The 25,165-nt window shown below is 36.5% G+C and overlaps 1 protein-coding gene and 2 long non-coding RNA genes across 12 annotated transcripts in view; 2 read left to right on the top strand and 1 right to left on the bottom strand.

The window, feature by feature from the left end:
• fry (microtubule binding protein furry) overlaps positions 1–25,165 on the top strand; it is a 289,484-nt gene that overhangs the window by 94,561 nt on the left and 169,758 nt on the right. For all 10 annotated transcript variants that reach the window (XM_075304475.1, XM_075304474.1, XM_075304479.1 and 7 more), the window contains 2 exons: positions 3,579–3,746; positions 10,630–10,779. In XM_075304475.1, coding sequence (XP_075160590.1) covers positions 3,579–3,746; positions 10,630–10,779 — 318 coding nt within the window. The remainder of the gene's footprint in view (positions 1–3,578; positions 3,747–10,629; positions 10,780–25,165) is intronic.
• LOC142233518 (uncharacterized) lies at positions 14,918–15,750 on the top strand. The gene is made up of 2 exons (XR_012721418.1): positions 14,918–15,318; positions 15,378–15,750. It is a non-coding gene; the product is annotated as an uncharacterized LOC142233518 (long non-coding RNA).
• On the bottom strand, positions 15,340–15,979 carry LOC142233517 (uncharacterized). The gene is made up of 2 exons (XR_012721417.1): positions 15,770–15,979; positions 15,340–15,714 (listed from the first exon to the last, which is right to left on the bottom strand). It is a non-coding gene; the product is annotated as an uncharacterized LOC142233517 (long non-coding RNA).

Raw genomic sequence — 25,165 nt, forward strand, 5'->3', positions numbered from 1 at the left:
GGATCTGATGAAATTTGCTTCTCCAAGAGGATCCGCAAGCAAAATCTGGGGATCGGTTTATATGGGGACTATACGTAAAAATGGTCCGATATGGCCCATTTCCAATACCATTGGACCTACATCAATAACAACTACTTGTGCCAAGTTTCAAGACGATAGCTTATTTATTTCGGAAGGTCGGACGTCCGACTGACTCCGAATTTCACCACGACCCAGAATATATATACTTTATGGGGTCGTAGATAAATATTTCGATGAGTTACAAATGGAATGACATAGTTAATATACCGCCCATCCTATGGTAGAGGGTAAAAAATCGCTTCTGTAACAGTACACACAAAAAAAAATATTTTTTGTCTTCAATCACGAAATTAATTGATCCGATTAATTTTTAATTGAAATCAATCACAGAAATGATAGTATTAATTAAAAAATTAATTTAAAGTCAATGAACAAATTAATTGATACTATTAATTTTGTGATTGATTTTTGTTACAATTAAAAATTTAGTTGAATCAATTAAATTTTTAATAGAATATTTTTAAGAACTCAATTAAGACTTTAATTGGAAAAGTTTACGTATTTTTTTTTCTGCGCGATAAAGGCACAAGCACATTATTACATATATTCTTGTGTCACGCAAGAAAGTTGTACAACCTCAAGAAAATTTTATCGTAATTTCTACCAAAATATTTTCATATTTTTTTTGAAGAATTTTAACGCAAAATGTTTCTTAAAATATTCATAAAAATTGCGAACGTGAATAGTTTCGTTAAAACTACGAACTTTTTACGGAGAAAAGCTACACCACTCACTCTTGACCCCTTCTTTAAGTTAAAATGAACTAATTGTGAAGAAAATTGAACTTCGTATAGCGCCAAAGACATTTTTATTTTTTTTGAACGATGTGATTTTCGTTGAAATTAGGTAGAATGCATTCCATATATTAGTTAACATTTTCCTTTCCTATTTATGTACCCTTATACTACAGAATGAAAAAATTTAACTGAGTTGAATTCATATATGGAATGATTTTATTGAACTTTTTTCATTCATTGGGATAAATCTTAGATATTTGTGGTAAACCTTTTTACTTCAAACTTAGAACTGCTTACCTTCGTTTTTAAATACAATTTTATTTATTTATATAGACAAGTTTTTCTTCAATAAAATACACGTTTTATTAATATATTAAATATATTTATTAAGAATCAACAGCATCGACTGGCCTTGAAATATTAGTTTATTATTCCACTATTTCCAATTTCCATGTAATGTCATCAACTGTAAAACGCATTTTTCCTTCTTCTTGTACCTTTCACTTTTAATAAGTTGATGCGTAACGAGTTTGTCCTCATTTTACAATTTCAATATCTACAAATAGAAAAAAATCATAAACCAATTTTTTCACAAAAGGTTAGCGTCACTGAATGTTACCTGTTAATTGAAGATTACAAAATGAAGACGAATGAGGGGATTGTTATTCTGTTTTCTTTCTTTATACACCATCACGAACATAATTTTTTCTAACTAATTTAAAATAACAAATATTTTATATATTTTATTTGTTATTTATTGTATTATTTTACTATATTATGTTTTAACAATCCTTCCGTATACCATAACAACGCGATTCCACACTGAAAAAAATATTGTCTTGAGGTCAAAGATTTCGTGTCTTTAAAATACGAATGCAAATTTTGCTTAGCATAGAAGACGCATTTCTCTAATATAATGTTTTTTTCCTTATCCAAAAATCGATAAACTTTTCAATGAAGTCGTACTGTCTTTATAATTAAATGATTTGAATTAAAAATGGGTATCATAACATGAAAAAAAAAATGTTTGGGCTAAGGTCAACTTGACTTTAATAATTCAGAAATATTCTTTAAATTTAATGAAATTGTCTTTAAATTAGTTGTCTTTTTGTATCTTGACTACAAAGCAAAAAATCGTTCAAATATAGGACATGTTTTTCAAAATTTTATTTTAAAGAAGTTTTTTACTTGAAACATAGCATAATTTCTACTGGAAGTCAAGTCTTAATTTGGAAAATAAAGTTGTCGTTAACTCGTTTTTAAAGGACTTTTATAGCACATGAAGAAAAAAAGCTGAGAAAGCGAAAAATTAAAATTTGCTTCCTAGAAGCAAGTACACAAAACCCAAATTTAAAAGAGAATTGTGTCTTAGAAGTATCCTTACTTGTATTCTCCGCTTCTTTGGCTCGGAATCAATACCAAATTTTTTAAAGTAAAGACAAAATCTTTGGAACCGGACATGCTTTTTTTTCAGTGCAACTAAAAAACAACCCACGCGCAAACATATCAATTACAGGTAGACAAAAGAGATATAGGAAAATTTCCTATATTCTAACAAGTGTGTTTCCTTAAGTTTTGAAAGGATTGAATACTTCTTAGTACGAATGAACTAAAACATTTTTCTACGCCAAGTGTTATTCGTATGTATGATAAGCTTTCTATAATAAAGGAAGCCAGAATTATAATTTTGTAAGAAATTTTACTAAATTTGAGGAATCTTGGGTTTTAGTTCATATTTTGTTCATTTTTACGAATGCTCTGTTATCAGTGAATAAAATTTTCTTGTTCAGTAGTAAATTCTTATACCCAGCGAAGAAAACAGTATTAGTAAAATTCCATGCCTTATTCTAGTTAATTATTCCTAACTGCTTTAAGTTTAGGATTTTTTACTGAAGCAAGTAAATTTTATTATTTTAAACAAAAATTTAACTTAATGGAAATAAATTGGCTAAACTAAATTGATGAACATTTTTTCCTTTAGTTCCGAAGGCACTTTTTTCTTGGTGTAATGTTGAATATATTTAACGAGGAATAGTTCATAAAGAATGTATAAGGTAAAAATAAAAAAAAACTTAGATAAGCTTTGGTACTGCTTAACTTTGGTCCAATTTAATTATAATGGTGGTTTCTTTTCTGAAAAAAGTGATTTGCCTTCATTTTGTCTGTACAGAATGCGTATTTTTGAAATGTTGTCAGCAAGCTAAAAATGTTATCATTTCAGCGGGTAGTAAAGATTTCAAAGAAGCATACAGGGCAATCACAGCAGTCTCGTTTGTCGGCAGTGCTGAAAATGCCCGCAATTTGCCTCTATGCGTGGCACTACATTCACAATAGAATTCGAAGCCTTTTCGCACTTTTGCCTGTTTTTTTTTTTTAAAGAAGAACCTTAATAGTTCATTTTCCGGGCAAAATGCAAAAAAGTGAGCATTTTTTACAAGAAAAGAAAACACCATAAGTCTTCTACGGAATATTTTTAACGTTATTTTTTCCAATTGGCATGATTAGATATGTCTGTATATTGAATAAAGGTTACGATATTCGAATGATCTCATTTATATTTTTTTATTTATTTTCTTAGTGAGTGAGATATTTTTGAATGCATTCTTTTTTTTGAGTTAAGTGAAACCCCAAAAACTGGCTGATAGAAAATATTTATTGGTTTTATTGTTTGTCTTCAAACCTTATTTGTTTTGAGAATCCAGATATGTGTTCTATTAATTAATTGATTTTCTTTTTGTTATCTATCCTCATCTCTTGTAGTTCATCTCCAGACTCGCTCAATGCCGATCGTAGTGACAAATCTGCCTTGGGGACAGCTTCGCCCCAAGCCCTATACAAATTGGTGGTACCTTTGTTACGATGTGAGGTAGCCGATGTGCGTGATGCGGCTGTAAATGCTTTGGGAATGATAAATCACGATGCTCTCAAGTAAGTAAAAATTTCATTCTACATACACCCTAAAAAAAAAAAAAAAAATAATGACTCAGTAACATATACTCCCAAACATATTTTCAGAATTTATTCAAATAAAAATTTTTTTGGTACTATACACAAAATAATATTATAATTTTTGAACTTACAGTAAATTGTTGTTAAAGAAAATTTTTAAGTTCAACCATATTTTTTTTTTGGTATAACAAAGTTGGTTGCTAAAGGGACAAAGTATTACTAAAATCGTAATTGTATTTACAAATTACGTTGTTAGCTCAAATTTAAACATAATTGTAATTGTATTGACAAGAAACTTCATTGGTTTTTTTGTTTTTGTGTATATGCAAACTTATTTTGTTTCAACTTAAGCATATTCCATATTTAAGGCCTCAAATAGTTAATTCCTTTCTTCATTATACCCACCACCATAGAATGGTGACGGGGGTATAATAAGTTTGTCATTCCATTTGTAACACATCGAAATATCGATTTTCGACTATATAAATATTCTTGATCAGGGAGAAATTCGGAGGCGATATAAGCATGTCCGTCTGTCTGTCTGTTGTAATCACGCTACAGCCTTCAATAATGGCACCATCGTCCTGAAATTTGGCATAGATTCGTCTTTTCTATGCAGGCAGGTCAAGTTCGAAGATGGGCTATATCGGTCCAAGTTTTGATATAGTCCCCATATAGACCGATCTCCCGATTTTACTTCATGGCCTTCTAGAATCCGTAGTTTTAATCCAATTTACCTGAAATTTGAAATCTAGAGGTATTTTAGGACCATCAAAAAGTGTACCGAAAATGGTGCCTATCGGTCCATGTTTTGGTATAGCCCCCATATGGATCGATTTTGCTTCTTGGGCGTCTAGAAAGTGTATTTTCTATCCGATTTGCCTGAAATTGGAAATCTAGAGGTATTCTAGAACCATAACAAGTATATACGGCCGCAAGTTCGGCCAGGCCGAATCTTATGTACCCACCACCATGGATTGCGTAGAAACTTCTACGAAAGACTGTCATCCACAATCGAATTACTTGGGTTGTGGTATCTTAAAACTTCTTATTCCTGCATGGTTGTTGGATACCATATACTAACATCACGTACCAAATTTCAACCGAATGGGAAGAATTTTGCTCTTCCAAGGGGCTCTGGAGGTCAAATCTGGGGATCGGTTTATATGGGGCCTATATATAATTATGGACCGATATCGACCAATTTTTGCATGGGAGTTTGAGGCCATATATTAACACCACGTACCAAATTTCAACTGAATCAGATGAATTTTGGTCTTCCAAGAGGTTCCGGAGGTCAAATCTGGTGATCGGTTTATATGGGGGCTATATATAATTATGAACCGATGTGGACCAATTTTTGCATGGTTGTTAGAGACCATATACTAACACCATGTACCAAATTTCAGCCGGATCGGATGAAATTTGCTTCTCATAGGGGCCTCGCAAGCCAAATCGGGGGATCGGTTTATATGGGGGCTATATATAATTATGGACCAATGTGGACCAATTTTTGCGTGGTTGTTAGAGACCATATACTAACACCATGTACCAAATTTCAGCCGGATCGGATGAAATTTGCTTCTCTTAGAGGCCTCGCAAGCCAAATTTTGGGGTCCGTTTATATGGGGGCTATACGTAAAAGTGGACCGATATGGCCCATTTGCAATACCATCCGACCTACATCAATAACAACTACTTGTGCCAAGTTTCAAGTCGATAGCTTGTTTCGTTCGGAAGTTAGCGTGATTTCAACAGACGGACGGACGGACGGACGGACGGACGGACATGCTCAGATCGACTCAGAATTTCACCACGACCCAGAATATATATACTTTATGGGGTCTTAGAGCAATATTTCGATGTGTTACAAACGGAATGACAAAGTTAATATACCCCCCATCCTATGGTGGTGGGTATAAAAAGGTGTGCCAAAAATGGGGTGTATCGGTCCATGTTTTGATATAACCCCCATATGGACCGATCTCCCGATTTTACTTCGTGGGCTTCTAGAATCCGTGGTTTTAATCCAATTTACCTGAAATTTGAAATCTATAGGTACTCTAGGACCCTAAAGACGTGTACCGCAAATGGTGACTACCGGTCCATGTTTTAATATAACCATCATATAGACCGATCTCCCGATTGTACTTCTTGGTCTTCTAGAATCCGTAATTTTTACCCAATTTGCCTCAAATCGGAAATCTAGAGGTATTCTAGGACCTTGAAGAGGTGTGCCGAAAATGGTGAGTACCGGCCCATGTTTTGATATAGCCCCCCATATATAACGATCTCCTGATTTTACTTCATGGGCTTCTAGAATCCGTAGTTTTTATCCAATTTGCTTGGGAGCCACCGTGGTGCAATGGTTAGCATGCCCGCCTTGTATACACAAGGTCGTGGGTTCGATTCCTGCTTCGACCGAACACCAAAAAGTTTTTCACCAGTGGATTATCCCACCTCAGTAATGCTGGTGACATTTCTGAGGGGTTTCAAAACTTCTCTAAGTGGTTTCACTGCAATGTGGAACGCCGTTCGGACTCGGCTATAAAAAGGAGGTCCCTTGTCATTGAGCTTAACATGGAATCGGGCAGCACTCAGTGATAAGAGAGAAGTTCACCAATGTGGTACCACAATGGACTTAATGGTCTAAGCGAACCGGATACATAGGGCTGCCACTATACCTAACCATCCAATTTGCCTGAAATTGGAAATCTGGAGGTATTCTAGGAAAATAAAGAGATGTGCCGAAAATGGTGATTATCGGACCATGTTTCGATATAGCCCCCATATAGACCGATCTCCAGATTTACTTCTTGGGCTTCTAGAATCCGTAGTTTTTACCCAATTTGCTAGAAATTGGAAATCTAGAGGTATTCTAGGACCATAAAGAGGTGTGCCGAATATATTGAGTATCGGTACAGTTTTTGATATAGCCCCCTTATAAACCGGCCCTCCGATTTGGGGTCTAGATTCTAGAACTACAATTAAATGTGCTGAATACTGTGTGTATCCTTCCATGTTTTCGTATAGCCCCCATTACACCGAACTCCCGATTTAATTCCTAGGGTTTCTAGAAATTGTAGTTTTTATCCGATTTGCCACAAATTGAAAATATACTGGCATTTTAGACCCATAACAAAGTGGATATGATTTAGTTTTATCGGTCCATTTGGTAAGACCTCCATATAGACCGATTTCACTTATGGAGGGTTTAGAAGGCGCACTGATCATGAAAAGTGCTTGCAACTGAAATCAAAATTTCCAGATTTTACTTCTCGTAGTCATTTAAATAATTGGGATTAAAATTCACACAAGGCGTTATTTGATAATTTTCTTGCACTTACAAGAGATGTTTATGATTCCGCTAAAAATCAAACAAAAACTGCTTGTTATAAATTCAGAATCCGATCTAGTCTTCATAGGTAAAATCTTTACATTTATCTGTGGGAAGCGTACTGGTTGAACTGATCTGCTTGGGAAAATATCTGTCATCAAACCCTCCTGAAATTTTCAAAGTAAACTATTATATTTGATTCATGGTGGTGGGTATTTAAGATTCGGCCCGGCCGAACTTACTACTGAATATACTTGTTTTTTACATAAATCTGCCTCTGAAAAAAATTGTCTTAAGGCCAAAGATTTCATGTCCTTAAAATACGAATGCAAATTTTGCTTAGCAGAGAAGACGCATTTCTCTAAAATAAAGTTTTTTTTCCTTGTCCAAAAGTCGATAAACTTTTCAATGAAGTCGTATTGTCCTTATAATTAAGTGATTTGTCTTAAAAAGGGGTATCATAACATGAAAGAGAAATGTTTAGGGTAAGGCCAACTTGATTTTAATAATTCAGAAAAATTCTTTAAATTTAATGAAATTGTCTTTAAATTTGTTATCTTTTTGCATCTTGACTACAAAGCAAACATTGGTTCAAATATAGGACATGTTTTTCAAAACTTTATTTTAAAGAAGTTTTTTACTTGAAACATAGCATAATGTGTACTGGAAGTTAATTTGGAAAATAAAGTTGTCGTTAACTCGGACTTTGATAGCATGTAAAGAAAAAAAGCACAAAATCCAAATTTAAAAGAGAATTGTGTCTTAAAAGTATCCTTACTTTTTTTTAAGTGTATGTATCGACCGATTTTCCCAAATTTGGCCATAAACCCCTTACTTCCCAGCAAAAAAAATTGGAAGTGTTTCCACAAACATTTCTTTTAAAGCGCATCCCGAGATCGCCTATCGACTTTATTCCACTTCCGATGCAGTCCTTTTGGACAAGTCGTACGGAATTAAGCAGTTTTAAGTGAAAATTTAAGTTTTGGGCAAAAAATGTTTGTTTTTTAGTTTTTTTAAATTTCTTCATCCAAATGAACTTCGAAGACACAACTTCTAAAGCAATGCAAAAGATCCAAAAATCGAGTACTTCCGTCCTATGACAAGCCCATGTAAAATTCATTGGAGATGATCCAAGTTTGCACTACTTCCAGATCACAAATTGGGCAAAAAATGTTTGTTTTTTAGTTTTTTTAAATTTCTTCATCCAAATGAACTTCGAAGACACAACTTCTAAAGCAATGCAAAAGATCCAAAAATCGAGTACTTCCGTCCTATGACAAGCCCATGTAAAATTCATTGGAGATGATCCAAGTTTGCACTACTTCCAGATCACAAATTGGGCAAAAAATGTTTGTTTTTTAGTTTTTTTAAATTTCTTCATCCAAATGAACTTCGAAGACACAACTTCTAAAGCAATGCAAAAGATCCAAAAATCGAGTACTTCCGTCCTATGACAAGCCCATGTAAAATTCATTGGAGATGATCCGAGTTTGCACTACTTCCAGATCACAAACTACTTTTTTTGCTGGGATATACTAATTCAGTACGAGTGGTTTAGGTTATGATATAGTTATCCGACTTTCTACTTTATTCATTTTTATACCCTTCACCACTACTGTGGTACAGGGTATAATAAGTTTGTGCATTTGTATGTAACGCCGAGAAGGAGTAATCATAGACCAACCTTTTAGTATACGGATCGGCTTAAAATTAAATTCTGAGTCGATTTAGCGATGTCCGTCTGTCTGTCTATCTGTCTGTCTGTCTGTTAATGTATTTTTGTGTGCAAAGTACAGCTCGCAGTTTTAGTCCGATTGTCCTAAAATTTGGTATAGGGTCCTGTTTCGGCTCAAAGACGATCCCTATTGATTTTGGAAAAAATCGGTTCAGATTTAGATATAGCTGCCACATATATTTTTCACCGATCTGGTCATAATTGGCGTGTATATCAACCGATCTTCCTCAAATTTCGTACATCCAAATATTTTATGGGTCTCGAAAAACTTGCAAAATATCAGCCAAATCGGTTCAGATTTAGATATAGCTCCCATATATAGCTTTCGCTCGATTTACACTCATTTGCCCACAGAGGCCAATTTTTAACTCCGATTTAGTTGAAATTTTGCACAGGGAGTAGAATTAGCATTGTAACTATGCGTGCCAAATTTGGTTGAAATCGGTTCAGATTTGGATATATCTCCCATATATAGCTTTCGCCCGATTTACACTCATATGACCACAGAGGCAAATTTTTAACTCCGATTTAGTTGAAATTTTGCACAGAGAGTAGAAATAGCATTGTTGCTATGCGTGCCAAATTTGGTTGAAATCTGTTCAGATTTAGATATAGCTCCCATATATATGTTTTTCTGATTTCGACAAAAATGGTCAAAATACCAACAATTTCCTTGTAAAATCGCCACTGCTTAGTCGAAAAGTTGTAAAAATGACTCTAATTTTCCTAAACTTCTAATACATATATATCGAGCGATAAATCATAAATAAACTTTTGCGAAGTTTCCTTAAAATTGCTTCAGATTTAAATGTTTCCCATATTTTTTTTACTAACATTGTGTTCCACCCTAGTGCATTAGCCGACTTAAATTTTGAGTCTATAGATTTTGTAGAAGTCTATCTAATTCGGTCCAGATCGAGTGATATTTAAATGTATGTATTTGGGACAAACCTTTATATATAGCCCCCAAAACATTTGACGGTTGTGATATGGTATCGAAAATTTAGATCTACAAAGTGGTGCAGGGTATAATATAGTCGGCCACGCCCGACTTTAGACTTTCCTTACTTGTTTTTTATTGCAAAAATAAAAATTTTTTAACAAAAAGAGATATGTTTGTACGCATTTATTTCGGCGTAAGCCGGCTATGATGTAAAACCTTTTTTCGGAAGGTTCAAGTGTGGTTTACTTGTGGGTTTAGTGAACTGCCTGAATTTATTCTGATAATTAGTTGATAGTTTTGCTGCAAGTAGAGGATGCTGATGAGGAATGTTGTAATTCCGAAACGTGCGTCCATCCAACCATCTTGCAGTCTATAGGGCTTTGCCCAAATAAATTTGACAAACATTCTTTTCCTCGGTTTGTTAAGCTACACCTGTAGTTTAGTCAATGTATGGTTTTAAGTTGAAATCAAAAAAAAAAAAAAAAACAACAATGATTTTGTAACATTTTTTTTTTTGTGGTAAAGGTTTGATTTTTTTGAAGAAATTAAAAAAATTTGTACTTTTGCAAAATACATTTTCCAAACGCTTTTTTGTTCTTTGCGTGTATGTTTGACGGCCTTCCAATATTTTATTTGCTGTGTTTCAGCAAATAAAATATAACACACAGATTTTCTTATATCCAATGTCAACTCTTTCATCATTATCATGTACATACATACATAGTTTTGTTATACATTTTTCACAAAACTATTCCCCCTCCCTGTCCTATTAGATGAAGGCTTTTCCCTTCTTATTTGGTGTAGAAATGACGTTAACATATAATTTTTTCCTTTTTTTCTATTACAGAGATTTAATGGAGGAACTTGTTGCCTACATCCGTGAAGCTGTTGATCGAAAACAAGAAAATATGCGTCGTCGTCGAAGGCGTGATGCATTGCGATTACAATTGGTACGAGTTCTGGAGAAAATAGCAGAAAATGGTACATTTGGAATTAGGTGAGTATTAATGTTTCTGTTTTGTTTAAGTACTGCCACGTGAAATTACTACATGAGAGCACATTTGTTAAAAACCAACTGACTGTGTTTTCGTATAAAGGTATTAAAATTATCCAGATTTGAATTTCTTCGAAAACTTCAAATTGAAAATGCTGTTACAAACACTGAAAAAAAAAGATATTTATGTGGTATTAAAACAACTTAAATTCTACGTTGTGAAATGTACACAATATAAGGAAACTTTTTTAAAATAATGTAATTTTAATTAAATAAATTTTATAATCTGTGCTTCAATATTTATTTTTTTATTATATTTAGGACACAAATTTTGGAAATTTGGGTCCCCCTATTAAAGTCGTATGTCTTTGAACAAAGTAAAAAATTTTCCCTAAAGTAAAGAAAAACAACGTTGATTTACAAAATCGTTATTAATTCAACTGAAATATTGAATCTTTAGATTCAAGATAAAAACGCTTCAAATATAGGCTAAGACTTATCTTGAGGATTTTGTATCTTTGGTTTAAAGTTTAAGAAAACATTTTGTATAATTTGGATTTTTAAAGTGACATTCGTTTGTAAGTGAATAGATTTACTAATATATCGCAAAATGAGAATGAAAATTCCATAAATGAGATGTGTATCCTAATTTTAATTTTATTGATCCTAGATTTAAAGCTACATATGTAGGCCCTTAGAATATTTCTTTATTTTAAAGAAATCGCATCTTTGGCTCGGAATTAATACCAAAATCCTTAAGGGAAGGTCAAAATCCTTGAGAGAACTTATCAAAATATTACAATAATTTTCTTTATATTAGTTATTGAAAAGAAAAATCAAGATACCAATCTCCACTAGTTTGACTATACATATCTGTTTCATCGACGGCTAACTCGTCTCTTGTTTCTAAGTTATCTGCACTAGGGTTTCATCCAGCTTCATTGCGCTGGATTTCGTTCTACTTGTCTGACAGGGTTCAATGCGTGATGAGTTTAGGGCCAACCTCTCGTAAGATATCGGTTACATCTTGTGTTCCCCAGGGAAGACCACTGCTCTATGCTCTTTATGATTTGCCATCAGTTATCCATCATTCAAGTATCAAGTATGATGTGAAATTATTTTCATCGAGTAATACGACGGTTGATTCTTGTCGATTACATGACGATTTAGACGAGGTTGTCCATTGGTGTGACATTAATGGAATATGCCTCAACTTTGCCAAATGCAAGAAGATGACCATTAATGATTTAGGTGTGTTACTCGCTCGCACTCTGGAGAGGATGATAGATATTTATCTTAGAACTAGCGTCGACTCAAGTTTGCTCTCGAAACGACAGCATGCATACTCGAAGGGCAGGTCTACTGAGACCACATTACATGAACTAGTCAGCATTATTGAAAGCTCACTATATGTCAATGAATACACAATCGTGGCGTTTCTAGACATCGAAGGGACGTTCAATAACGTCCATCCGAGCTCGATATTAAATGGACTGACAACTCTGAATGTTGATCCAGGTATAAAAGGTGATACGGTCAAAATTTGGTGAATATAAACTTGACGTATTTCTTTCAATTTTGCATTTAAAAACACCCCTCATTTTGAAGGTGTGTGTGTGTGTGTAGAATGTTGCTCCTATTTTGATTTTGGAATTCACTTTTCAGTTGTCAAAATGCCGTCCAAGCAAGAAGAGCAGCGTATCAAAATTTTGCTCGCGCATCGCGAAAATCCGAGCTAACCGCACGCAAAGCTGGCAAAATCGCTAAAAGTTCCCAAATCAACCTTTACAAATGTAATTAAAGTGTTTGGGGAACGTTTGTCGACAGCCAGGAAGTCTGGATCGGGGGAAATCGAAAACCGGAAGCCGCTGAGACGACAAAGAGAGTTGCCGGTAGTTTCAAGCGAAACCCTAACCTCTCCGAGATGCCGCAAATAAGCTGGGTGTATCGTCTACAACGGTGCATCGAGCCAAAAAACGAGCCGGACACACAAAAAAATTTCACGAAAATTTTTCCAATTAAAATTTTAATTGAGTTTAAAAAAATATTCAATTAAAAATTTAATTGATGCAACAAATTTTTTAATTGAAACAAAAATCAATCACTAAAATAATAGTATGAATTAATTTTTTAATTGGATCAATTAACTTTTTAATTGACCTTCAATAAATTTTTTAATTGATACTATTATTTCTGTGATTGAAGACATTTCAATTAAAAATTAATTGGATCAATTAATTTCGTGATTGAGTCAGAAAAAAATTTTTTGTGTGGACTATCGACTTACAAGAAGGTAGAGACCCCAAATCGCGATGATAAACAAAATACGACGGCCAAAGCGCCATCCCGGAGGTTGTACATGACGATGCTAACGAAGTTCGACTGCGTGGTAATGGACGACGAAACCTACGTCAAAGCCGACTACAAGCAGCTTCCGGGACAGGAGTTTTATTTGGAAAAAGGAAGGGGAAAGGTAGCAGATATTTTCAAGCACATAAAACTGTCAAAGTTCGCAAAGAAATATCTGGTTTGGCAAGCCATCTGTACCTGTGGCTTTGCAGCATTTTCATAGCTTCCGGGACTGTCAACCAAGAAATTTACGTGAAAGAGTGTTTGAATAAACGTCTGCTGCCTTTCCTGAAGAAACACGGTTGTTCCGTACTGTTTTGGCCGGATTTGGCATCTTGCCATTACGGTAAAAAGGCCATGGAGTGGTACGCCGCCAACAACGTGCAGGTGGTTCCCAAGGACAAGAACCCTCCCAACACGCCAGAGCTCCGCCCAATTGAGAAATACTGGGCTATTGTCAAGCGGAACCTAAAGAAGACCAAAAAACTGCTAAGAACGAACAGCAGTTCAAGGCAAACTGGCTTTCTGCAGCGAAGAAGGTGGACAAGGTAGCTGTACAAAATCTGATGGCAGAAGTCAAGCGTGAGGCCCGGCAATTCGGATTTGGAAAAGCGAAAGCCTAACTGAATATTTTTCCTGAATTTTATACTAATTGAACTTGAAAAAGAAATTTAATTTGATTATTTAAATAAACGATTTCACCGATTTACACGCGTTTTCCCTTGACGAAATTTTGACCGTATCACCCTTTACTTACGCTGTTAGACGAACTTCTAAGGAAGAGACGCATTTCAGCCACACTAGGACAAGCAAACATACAAAGGTATGTGAACAGAAGCACTCCTCAAGGAGGAGTTCTATCACCTCTTCTTTGGAATGTTGCTATAAACAACCTTCTGGTTTCCCTAGAAAAAGAAAGGATAAAAGTGTTGGCATACGCAGATGATGTGGCGCCAGCAGTCGGGGGAAAATTCCCATCGACAGTTAGAGATATTATACAGAGAGCCCTCCGGATAACTGAGAAATGGGCGAAAGATAATGGTCTTGGGGTAAATCCTGCAAAGACAGAACTAGTCATGTACTGCAAGGATCGCCAAACTTCCACGGTTAGGCCCATTTCCTTAGGGGGTATTGAAATTCCTTTTGGCTAGTGTGCAAAATACCTTGGCGTTATTTTGGACAGGAAGCTGAACTTTAAGCTTAATATTGAAGAAAGGGCGAGGAAAGCAACGGTAGCGTGCAAAAAGGCAATAGGGAAAAAGTGGGGACTAAAACCAAAATTGTGCATTGGCTATACACGGCAGTGGTTAGACCTATAATGCTATATGGTGTTGTAATCTGGTGGCCGGCACTTCACCAGCCGACAAGTTTAGACAAAGTTCAGCGTATGGCGTACTTGTGTATCTCAGGTGCATTCAGCAAGACAGGAACAAATTCCCTTAATGTCATACTGCATCTATTGCCTTTAGACATTTTAGCCAAACAAACAGCTGCAACAACGACTGTGCAGTTGCGCGAGCTATCGCTGGGGTCGAAAAAAAGTTACGCTCATAGTTCGGTCCTCAAAATAATGCCAGATATGCCTAACGTGGTGGATTACACTTTGGCGAGACCACTTTTTGACAAAAAAGTTTGAGATTCTAATTCCCAACAGTGAGGCGTGGTGTACACGGACCCCGGGGAATAAAAGATATATAGATTTCTACACTGATGGCTCCAAATTGGATGGACAAGTGGGTTTCGGAGTATATTCTAAAGATCTGGAATTTCGAATAGCTAAAAGATTACCTGGGGGGTTACTCTGTATTGCGATACGAAAGCAAATGCGATGCGATAGTTAAATGCGTTAAGAGTACAATTCGGTACTCTGTATCACTTGCGCAAACGCTTTCGCAAAGTAAACTGAAAATATGGTAACGCTTTAGCAAAATAAAGCGAAAATATGACAACGCTGGCTGCACAATGTAAACAATAACGAAAATGATAAAAAGAAATGTCAAAAAATTGTAAATAAAAACATTTTAAACAATCTTCCGTTTGGTGCGTGTTCTTTTAAAACTTGCTAATCGTTTATAACAAAAAAGTAATAATTATGGATTCGATAGCGTTATGGTTTGAAGAAAATTAACATGAACGAATTACAAGAAGAATTTTGCGAGATCGGTCAAATATACTCTCCCTAAGTGACCACGGGTAAGAAAATGGAAACTCAAATTATGTGACAAACGTTTTCGAATATTTCATTTTTATAGATTTCGTCTTAATAAAGATGCGTTTATGTATGTATTAAACGCTATTAAAGACGACCTCGTCGTTCCAAATAAATCCACAGCCATTCCAACTCCAATAAAAGTGGCCGCTGCTTTGAAATTGCTTGGACAAGGTGGTTATCTACACCAAATCGGCCAAGACCATCTTTTAGGACTATCAGAGCAATCTATGTCGCGCTGCTTAAAAGAAGTTTGCGAGGTGATTGAACGAATACTTTGTCCCAAGCACAAACAATTTGAGGTAACTGCGGAAGAGACCATAAAGTCTACCAAAGTTTGGAACTGACGTTGCTGTGTCTGTAACTTTTTTGGTTTTTCCCTAAAACAATAAACAATTTAGATACAAATATAAAAATTTAATTGTGCTTACTTACATATTTGTTACTTTGCGATTGCTATTTTGTTTGCGCACGATTTTTGCGATCAACGAACGAGTTTGACATACGCTTTCGCATTATAGAGTGCGGTGATGCCAGATTTGCGAAAACTAGATGCGCAAGGTAGATACGAAAACGAATTACTGAGTACCAATTACTCGATTCGCGACAATTTTTCTTACGCATCGCAATACAGAGTAACCCCCCTGATCACTGTAACGTTTTTCAGGCTGAAATATTAGCAATAAGAGAAGTGGTGAATTGGCTGAGAAGTAATGCTCCAAGCAATATTGACATTAATATATACTCAGACAGTCAACCTGCAATAAAATCCTTGGACTCTGTGTTCCTCAACTCGAAAACGGCCATCGACTGCCGCAAATCTCCCAATGAGATGGATAAGCAGCACATTATTCACCTAATATGGGTGCCTGGCCATAGGAACATACCGGGGAACTGCGAAGCAGATGAGCAAGCAAGGCTAGGAACTACCTTACATATTCCAGGGGAACTAGAACATGTTGGTATGCCTCTGGCTACCTGCAAGCTCTTACTGCGTGAAAAGGCTGTCATGATGGCAAATGTTCGATGGGAGAATTGCAAGGGTTGTAACGACACCAAGCAAATGTGGCCCCATTTAAACTTAAACCGCACACTAGATATGCCAGTGTTCTCGAGACGCCAGATATCACTTCTGATATCTGCTATAACGGGTCGCTGCCTGATAGGCGATTTCGCAAAAACTATTGGCGCGAAGTATAATGACCATTGTATGAGCTGTCATGATGCGGAGGAAAAGGAATCAATAAAATATCTCTTGTGTGAGTGTCCTGCATTTTGTGTAAGGCGTAAGCAAATTTTAGGGGCATATAGCTTCAGATTACTGGCGGACCTGGAAAACGTTAACTTAAGCAGTCTGTTAATGTTTTTGGAGCAATCTGGTTGGTTCCACAAAAGTAAATAATCGAGAAGGTTCAGTGGTTAAGACTAGAAGTGCACATATGTAATAGGTACTTTTAGTTAATATGGTATCACAATGGACTGAATAGTCTAAGTGAGCTTGAATCTTAATCGGTCTGCCACTTTAACCTAACCTAACCTACTCGATCGCAGACTGATGTTCGATTCTCATGTTGAGTCAAGTGTTTCGAGAGGCATTTTTCACTATAGATTAAAAATTGGCATTAAATTTCTTCCGAATGTATTAAACACAAAAAAAATTAAATTTACCACCGATCTATATTTATTATTCACAACGAAACTGTAATGAGCCTTTAAACTCTTCAGCGAAAAGAATGTAAATGTTGTATAGCACATATATAACTATTTGCCATTGAGCTCCCAACTTTCATTAAAATTTTCAATTTACCGAAGTCAGTAGGCAGATTGTTACAATCCAAACTATGGCTGCCCAATCACGGTTACCACTTGAGCCAAAAATAATCTACCAAAATTTTGCTAAACTGTATTTCTGTAGAAAATTTTGTCAAAATTTTATTTCTGTAGAAATTTTAGTCAAAATAATATTTCTATAGAAAATTTTGTCAAAATTTTATTTCTATAGAAAATTTTGTCAAAATTTTATTTCTATAGAGAGTTTTGTGATAATTTGATTCTATAGAGAATTTTGTCAATTTTATTTCTATAGAAAATTTTGTAAATTGTATTTCTATAGAAAATTTTGTCATAATTGTATTTCTATAGAAAATTTTGTCAAAATTTTATTTCTATGGAAAATTTTTTAAATTTTATTTCTATAGAAAATTTTGTCAAAATTTTATTTCTATAGAAAATTTTGTCAAAATTTTATTTCTATAGAAAATTTTGTCAAAATTTTATTTCTATAGAAAATTTTGTCAAAATTTTATTTCTATAGAAAATTTTGTCAAAATTTTATTTCTATAGAAAATTTTGTCAAAATTTTATTTCTATAGAAAATTTTGTCAAAATTTTATTTCTATAGAAAATTTTGTCAAAATTTTATTTCTATAGAAAATTTTGTCAAAATTTTATTTCTATAGATAATTTTGTAAAAATTTTATTTCTAGAGAAAATTTTGTCAAAATTTTATTTCTAGAGAAAATTTTGTCAAAATTTTATTTCTAGAGAAAATTTTGTCAAAATTTTATTTCTAGAGAAAATTTTGTCAAAATTTTATTTCTATAGAAAATTTTGTCAAAACCTTATATTTTGTCAAAATTTTATTTCTATAGAAAATTTTGTCAAAATTTTATTTCTATAGAAAATTTTGTCAACATTTTATTCTATAGAAAAGTTTGTCAAAATTTTATTTCTATAGAATATTTTGTCAAAATTCTATTTCCATAGAGAATTTTGTCAAAATTCTATTTCCATAGAGAATTTTGTCAAAATTCTATTTCTATAGAGAATTTTGTCAAAATTCTATTTCTATAGAGAATTTTGTCAAAATTCTATTTCTATAGAGAATTTTGTCAAAATTCTATTTCTATAGAGAATTTTGTCAAAATTATATTTCTATAGAGAATTTTGTGATAATTTGATTCTATAGAATTCTCTATATATAGAGAATTTTGTCATCATTTTATTTCTATTGAAAATTCACGAAGTATCTCGTAATTGGAAAGGAATATTTTGCAAAATCTACCAAAATAGCAAGAATTCTACCACTCTACCAAACAGTAAAAAATCTACCATTTTTGGTAGAATTCTACCAACTGCGGCAACCGTGTGCTCAATCCCCAAATATAAAGGGCAAATAAATGTATTATATTTTTTTGCGTATAGCTTCATTTGTATTATTTACGAACGATGAACAGTGGTTCCAAATCGTTTTTTTTTTTTTTGAAAATAATTCTGCAACTTTTGAACGGATGAAGATATCAATAAAATTTTTCTCTGCATGAAAGCTGAGGTATTTTCCTCTAAAGTTGCAAATTTGTGGATCCCTAGTGGATCCACGGGCTGACCTGTAGCTGTTTTAGCTGTCAACTCCACAATTTTGAAACGAATCTAAGCAAAACTGTGGCTTCTCGGGCCGTAAAGCATTAACACCGGATTTTGTCAGTATTTTATATGGCCCCCGAAGTCAGAGTTTTGCTCGAAATTTTGCACGAGGAGTCTAATTAGTAGTACAGTCAAGTGTCCAAAATTTGGGGGAAATCTGTTGAGATTTAGATAACTCCCATATATGTTATATCTATTGTCTGATGTGCACTTACATGATTACCAGAACCTAAATTTTTACTCCGAGACCAGAATTTCACTCCGATTTACTTGAAATTTTGCACAGATAGCAGAATTAACATATTAGCTACGCATGCTGTTGAAATCGGTTTAGATTTAGATATAGCCCCCATATATATCTTATGCCCGATATGCAATTATATGGCTCCAGAAGCCAAATTTTTTTTCTCTGTATCATCAAGTGTGCGAAGTTTGATTTAATTTGGTTAAACGTACATTTAAAGAAATGTACTATTTCTCCAGAGTTAGTAACGTTTAGTGCAAGTTTTTGGCGCATTTTACTAAACAAAGGCCTATGTATAATATATCGATGGAAAGGTTCTTTAGAGAGCTTTTTATGTTATTGAAAAAACATAATTAGGAAAATGAAACGTTTTCGGGGCAAGGAACCATTTTTTGAAATTCAATTTGTTTTTTGGGAATTAAAAATATGAATTGGAATCTATATAACTTTTGAACTATTTGTGATATCATTATGATTTGTATTGATTTTTGCACGGAAAATTGTTTTAAGAAATATTGCTGAATATATCATTCCCAAAATTGGTATCAAAAATCCCCAAAATCCCCAAAGTGGGGACATATGTTGAAACAAGTAAGGAAAGTCTAAAGTCGGGCGGGGCCGACTATATTATACCCTGCACCACTTTGTAGATCAAAATTTTCGATACCATATCACATCCGTCAAATGTGTTGGGTGCTATATATAAAGGTTTGTTCCAAATACATAGACTCAAAATTTAAGTTGGCTAATGCACTAGGGTGGAACACTATTTTAGTAAAAAAATATGGGAAACATTTAAATCTGAAGCAATTTTAAGGAAACTTCGCAAAAGTTTATTTATGATTTATCGCTCGATATATATGTATTAGAAGTTTAGGAAAATTAGAGTCATTTTTACAACTTTTCGACTAAGCAGTGGCGATTTAACAAGGAAAATGTTGGTATTTTGACCATTTTTGTCGAAATCAGAAAAACATATATATGGGAGCTATATCTAAATCTGAACCGATTTCAATCAAATTTGGCACACATGACTGTATTACTAATTGTACTCCTACTGCAAAATTTCAACCAAATTTGGACAAAACTCTGGCTTCTGAGGCCATATCAGTCCATATCGGGCGTAAAATATATATGGAAGCTATATCTAAATCTGAACCGATTTCAATCAAATTTGGCACACATGACCATACTACCAATTGTACTCCTTGTGCAAAATTTCAAGCTAATCGGGATAAAACTCTGGCTTCTGGGTCCATATAAGTGCATATCGGGCGAAAGATATATATGGGAGCTATATCTAAATCTGAATCGATTTCAACCAAATTTGGCACGCATAGCTACAATGCTAAATCTACTCCCTGTGCAAAATTTCAACCAAATTGGGCCAAAACTCTGGCTTTTAGGACCATATTAGTCCATATCGGGCGAAAGATATATATGGAAGCTATATCCAAATCTGAACCGATTTCAATCAAATTTTGCACACTTGACTATACTACTGATTATACTCCTAGTGCAAAATTTCAACCAAATTCGGCCAAAAATATGGCTTCTGGGGACATATAAGTCCATATCGGGCGAAAGATATATATGGGAGCTATATCTAAATCTGAACCGATTTCAATCAAATTTCGCACACTTGACTACACGACTAAGTTTTATGTTTGTACACAATTTCAAGCAAATCGGTATTAAACTCTGGATGCTGGGTCCATATTAGTGCATATCGGGCGAAAGATATATATGGGAGCTATATCTAAATCTGAACCGATTTCTTCCAAAATCAATAGGGTTCTATTCTGACCCAAATTAGGAATATGTGGCAAATTTGAAGTCGATTGGACTTAAATTGCGACCTAGACTTTGATCACAAAAATGTGTTCACAGACAGACGGACGGACAGGGACACACCCTGACTCAGGGACACACCCTGACTCAGGGACACACCCTGAGCATTATTGCCAAAGACACCATGTGTCTATCTCGTCTCCTTCTGGGTGTTACAAACATATGCACTAATTTATAATACCCTGTTCCACACTGTGGCGCAGGGTATAAAAACGTTATTTTTTGTAATTTGCACTTTTCTCTACTGTTTACTGGTAGGTTGTTGAAACATTTTACAGTTAATTAGTGGACACATAGGACTTTTTGGAAAACAGATCAGCTTAGCAATCGGTGCTTTGAGAATTTTTGAAAACAAAATTGTTTCTTTTTGATAAATTGCCGATATTGGGAGGAGAAGAACTCATATACCACTTGACCAAAATAACCGATAAAAGCTTAAAACGTATCTTTATTTGGTGTTCTATAAAAAAAACAACAACAAAAAAGATTAGGAGATATATACAAATAAATTTTAAGAGTTTTTTTCGAAAAAATTGGTCAAAATTCTGGAGATATATACAAAAAAATTTTACGACTTTTTTTTTTCGAAAAAAATGTATTTTTTTTTTTGAAATTCTAAATTGTGGAGTTTACAACTTTTAATCTAACATAGGGCACATAGGTACACAAATTTTTCCTCCTAAATTCGTAGAATTTTATAGGGATTGCAGTTGTTGTTGTTGTTGTAACAGTTTATTGTGATCTCATCCATTTCATGTTATACGCTTGGTACATCAGCTTGTTGGCAGATCAAGGAACTCTGCGACTAAGATGGGGTGTGTCCAGAGTGATCTGGTGGTAAGTCGGGTTGGTTTGGCTGGGCAAGAGAAAAGATGACGCGTGTCGTGTGGCCCTTGGTTGCAAATTGGACAAACGTCAGCTACGCTGCTATCAATCACCGATAAGTAGGAATTGAGGCGGCTGCACTTGCCTGATCTTAATTGGGCCAAAACTACCCTAGTCTGCCGTGGGAGGTCTCTTTCCTCCGGTGCTATGGGCGGTGGTCGGACTCCAAGAACAGGATTAACCTTGTAGCTTCTCACCGCTTCAGCTACAGTATCCTCATGAATCCTGTTCAAACCTGCCTGGTACGCTGCTTGATCTAGAGGCTCTCTTTTATAGCGCTGGATCTCGCGCTCTAGATTATGTATATCAACCCTTACGTTCCTGGGTGGTGGTTGTGTATCCATAAGATGGTGGTTTGGATGATTACTGCGATAACAACCCAGGAGATACTGCTTTGACAACATGTAGTTGTGTCTTCGCACAGGGATGATCTTTGTCTCCACATAAAGGTGATCCAGGGGTGTGCTGCGGAGACACCCAGTCGCAGTTCTAAGAACAGCGTTCTGGCAGGTTTGTATGTTATTCCACTGCGTATCACTGGTCTGCGGTGTCCACACTGGCGCTGCATAGTTTACCACTGACCGGCCAATTGCCTTATAAGTAGTTAGCAAGTACTGCCGGCTAGTGACTTGAGGACCTTGTTTCTACCACGGAGCTTATTACAAATTGCAGTGGCATGGGCAGATGACCTAAAAAGGCTGTCGAATGTGACCCCAAGAATCTTGGGGTAATTTGTGGTCGGAATTATTACTCCATCGACTCTGATATTCAACTGCCTGCGCACTTCTGCCGTCCATGTAGTAAATAGTGTGGCTGAGGATTTGGTGGGGGATATCCTCAAGTTTCTCGCAGTGAAATAACTGGTAAGATTAGCTATGTAGACGTTCAACCGATCGCAAATGTCATCAACATTGGGCCCAGATGCCAAGATTGTACAGTCATCCGCATATGATACAATCTCGACGCCGTCAGGAGGGGGTGGAATCGAGGACATGTAGAGGTTAAACAGTGCCGGAGATATCACCCCACCTTGGGGAACTCCCTGTTTAACTCTACGCGGTCTTGACTTTCTGTCCCTGAATTCCACGTACGACTGGCGTCCACACATATAATTCAGCACCCAACGCTTCGCTCCTGCCGGTAGGGACGTATTCTCGATGTCCTCAAATAATGTGGCATGGTTGACCGTATCGAATGCTTTCGATAGGTCAAGCGCCACGAGGACCGTCCTGTGACACGGCCTGGGCTGGTTAAGTCCCTTATTAATATGTGTCGAAATGGCATGTAAGGCTGTTGTCGTACTATGTACCTTACGGAATCCATGTTGATGGTGGGCAGCTGGAAAATTCTCCACAAGGCTGGGGAGGAGTAATGCCTCAAGTGTCTTGGCTACTGGCGAAAGAAGGGATATCGGTCTGTACGATTCACCTTTGCTCGAATCTTTGCCCGGTTTCAGTAGTGGAATCACCCTTCCCATTTTCCAGACATCGGGTATAATGTGTGATTCCAAAGACGAATTGAGGAGTCTGGTCAGGTACTCAACTCCCAGTATTCCCAGATGCTTCAGCATTAGCATTGAAATTCCGTCAGGGCCCAGCGCCTTAGATGGTTTCGCGCTGTTGATGACATTGGTAACTTCGGCTGCAGTAAATTGTGGTGTGTCATCGGCTCGGAGACCACGTACACGACGGGTGGCTCTCCTTTTCGTTCTATCACTCTCGGGATGCTCGACAAACTGTCGGTTGAAGTATTTGGCGCACCTCTTCGGATCAGTCACAGTCACGTCGCCAAATGTGACTGAAATCCCATCATCCCTTGTGGAGGGGTTCGAGAGGGCTCTAACAGTTGACCACAATTTACCAGTTCCTGTTCCTAAGTTACATTGCTTCAGGTGCTCTAACCAAGTGTTCCGCTTGTGCTCGTCGACTATCTTACTAATCTCTAGATTTAGTTCTCTGATTCTAGGATCAGCAGGGTTAGCACGACGGCGTTCATCACGCTCGTCTGCGAGTCCCGCCGCTTCGGCTGGGAAGTTGGGCCTCACCTGGGCAATTCGACCAGCGGGTATGAAGCGAGCGGCTGCTGCGTTGATGATGTCCCGGAACTCCCTCTGGGCAACATGAACATGTGAGGGGGACGGGAGCTCACTGAAGCGGCGATCGGTGTATTCTCTGAAGCCTTCCCAGTTGGCTTTCTTTTGATTAATAAACGTCCGGCGTTCAGAGGTTATGAAATCGGAGGGTCGGTTAATGGTGAGAATTATGGGGAGGTGGTCCGAACCCAATGAAATGACGGGTTGCCAGGAGACGTCATTTATCAGACCAGGCGATGCTAACGATAAATCTGGCGAACTGCTGCAGTCACCCATAATTCTCGTGGGGGCCTCTTCGTTCACCGTGCAAAATGTGGAGTCGTCTATCTGCTCTGCCAAAGCTATGCCCCTCTGGTCATTACCCAGGAGAGAATGCCAAAGTTCATGGTGGGCATTAAAATCTCCTAGAACCAATCGGTTATGCCCGCTCAACAACCACTCAATGTTTGGGCTATAACCAGGAGCACAGCTACCAACCGGCGGTATGTACACATTGTATAGCTCTATCTCGGCAGCCCCACACTTAACTGCTACCCCCATACATTCCATGTACGGGTCATTAGTGTCTAGCACAAGCGTGATAGGTCTATACTGCACGGAACGGTGTAATATGAAAGCCAGGCCACCACCTCCATTTCTTGTGCGATCCTTCCGTAGGACATTGTACCCATCACAATGTCGTAGGCTGCAGGTGGGATTCAGCTTTGTTTCCTGGATCGCCGCGACCCTTATCCTTTTCCGATTCATAAAGTCTACGATCTCACTAATCTTACCACGGAGCCCGTTGCAATTAAATTGCAAAAATGATGCACTCTCCGGAACTGGTACAACAATATTCGGTGTAAGATGCTGTGGCGGAGAATATTGTTGTGCGGGAGAAGTCGGTGGGGTCACATAATCAGATGACCCACTGCTGCTGTCATTGGCACAGCATCCTGCCACGAAGTCAGTTTGACTATACTCCCGCAGCGATGTTAGGCCGGAGCAGTTCCGGAAGTGCACCCATTCCATGCACCGGTTACACCTCACCGAAACCGAGCGATGGTGAATTCGATTTCGGCAGACGGCACAGTACCATGGTCCGGGGTTTTCCTCTATCCCGGCTCGGACCAAAAGCAGGCGGAGAAGGCTCTCCGGGATGCACCTTCTCCAACACGAAAAAACGGACGAGACAACACGTACACTGAGGTGGCAGCCGCTGGCCGATAGCTGGTATCCATCGGGTCAATCCGGTGCGTAGAACCCGCCGCCGTGGGATTGGGGATTGCAGTTAATAAAAATTTCTTTATTTTAAAGAATCCGCATCTTTGGCTCAGAATCAATACCAAAATCCGTA

This window comes from Haematobia irritans, chromosome 4, assembly GCF_050003625.1.
Source record: "Haematobia irritans isolate KBUSLIRL chromosome 4, ASM5000362v1, whole genome shotgun sequence".
NCBI classification, from domain to species: Eukaryota; Metazoa; Arthropoda; class Insecta; order Diptera; family Muscidae; genus Haematobia; species Haematobia irritans.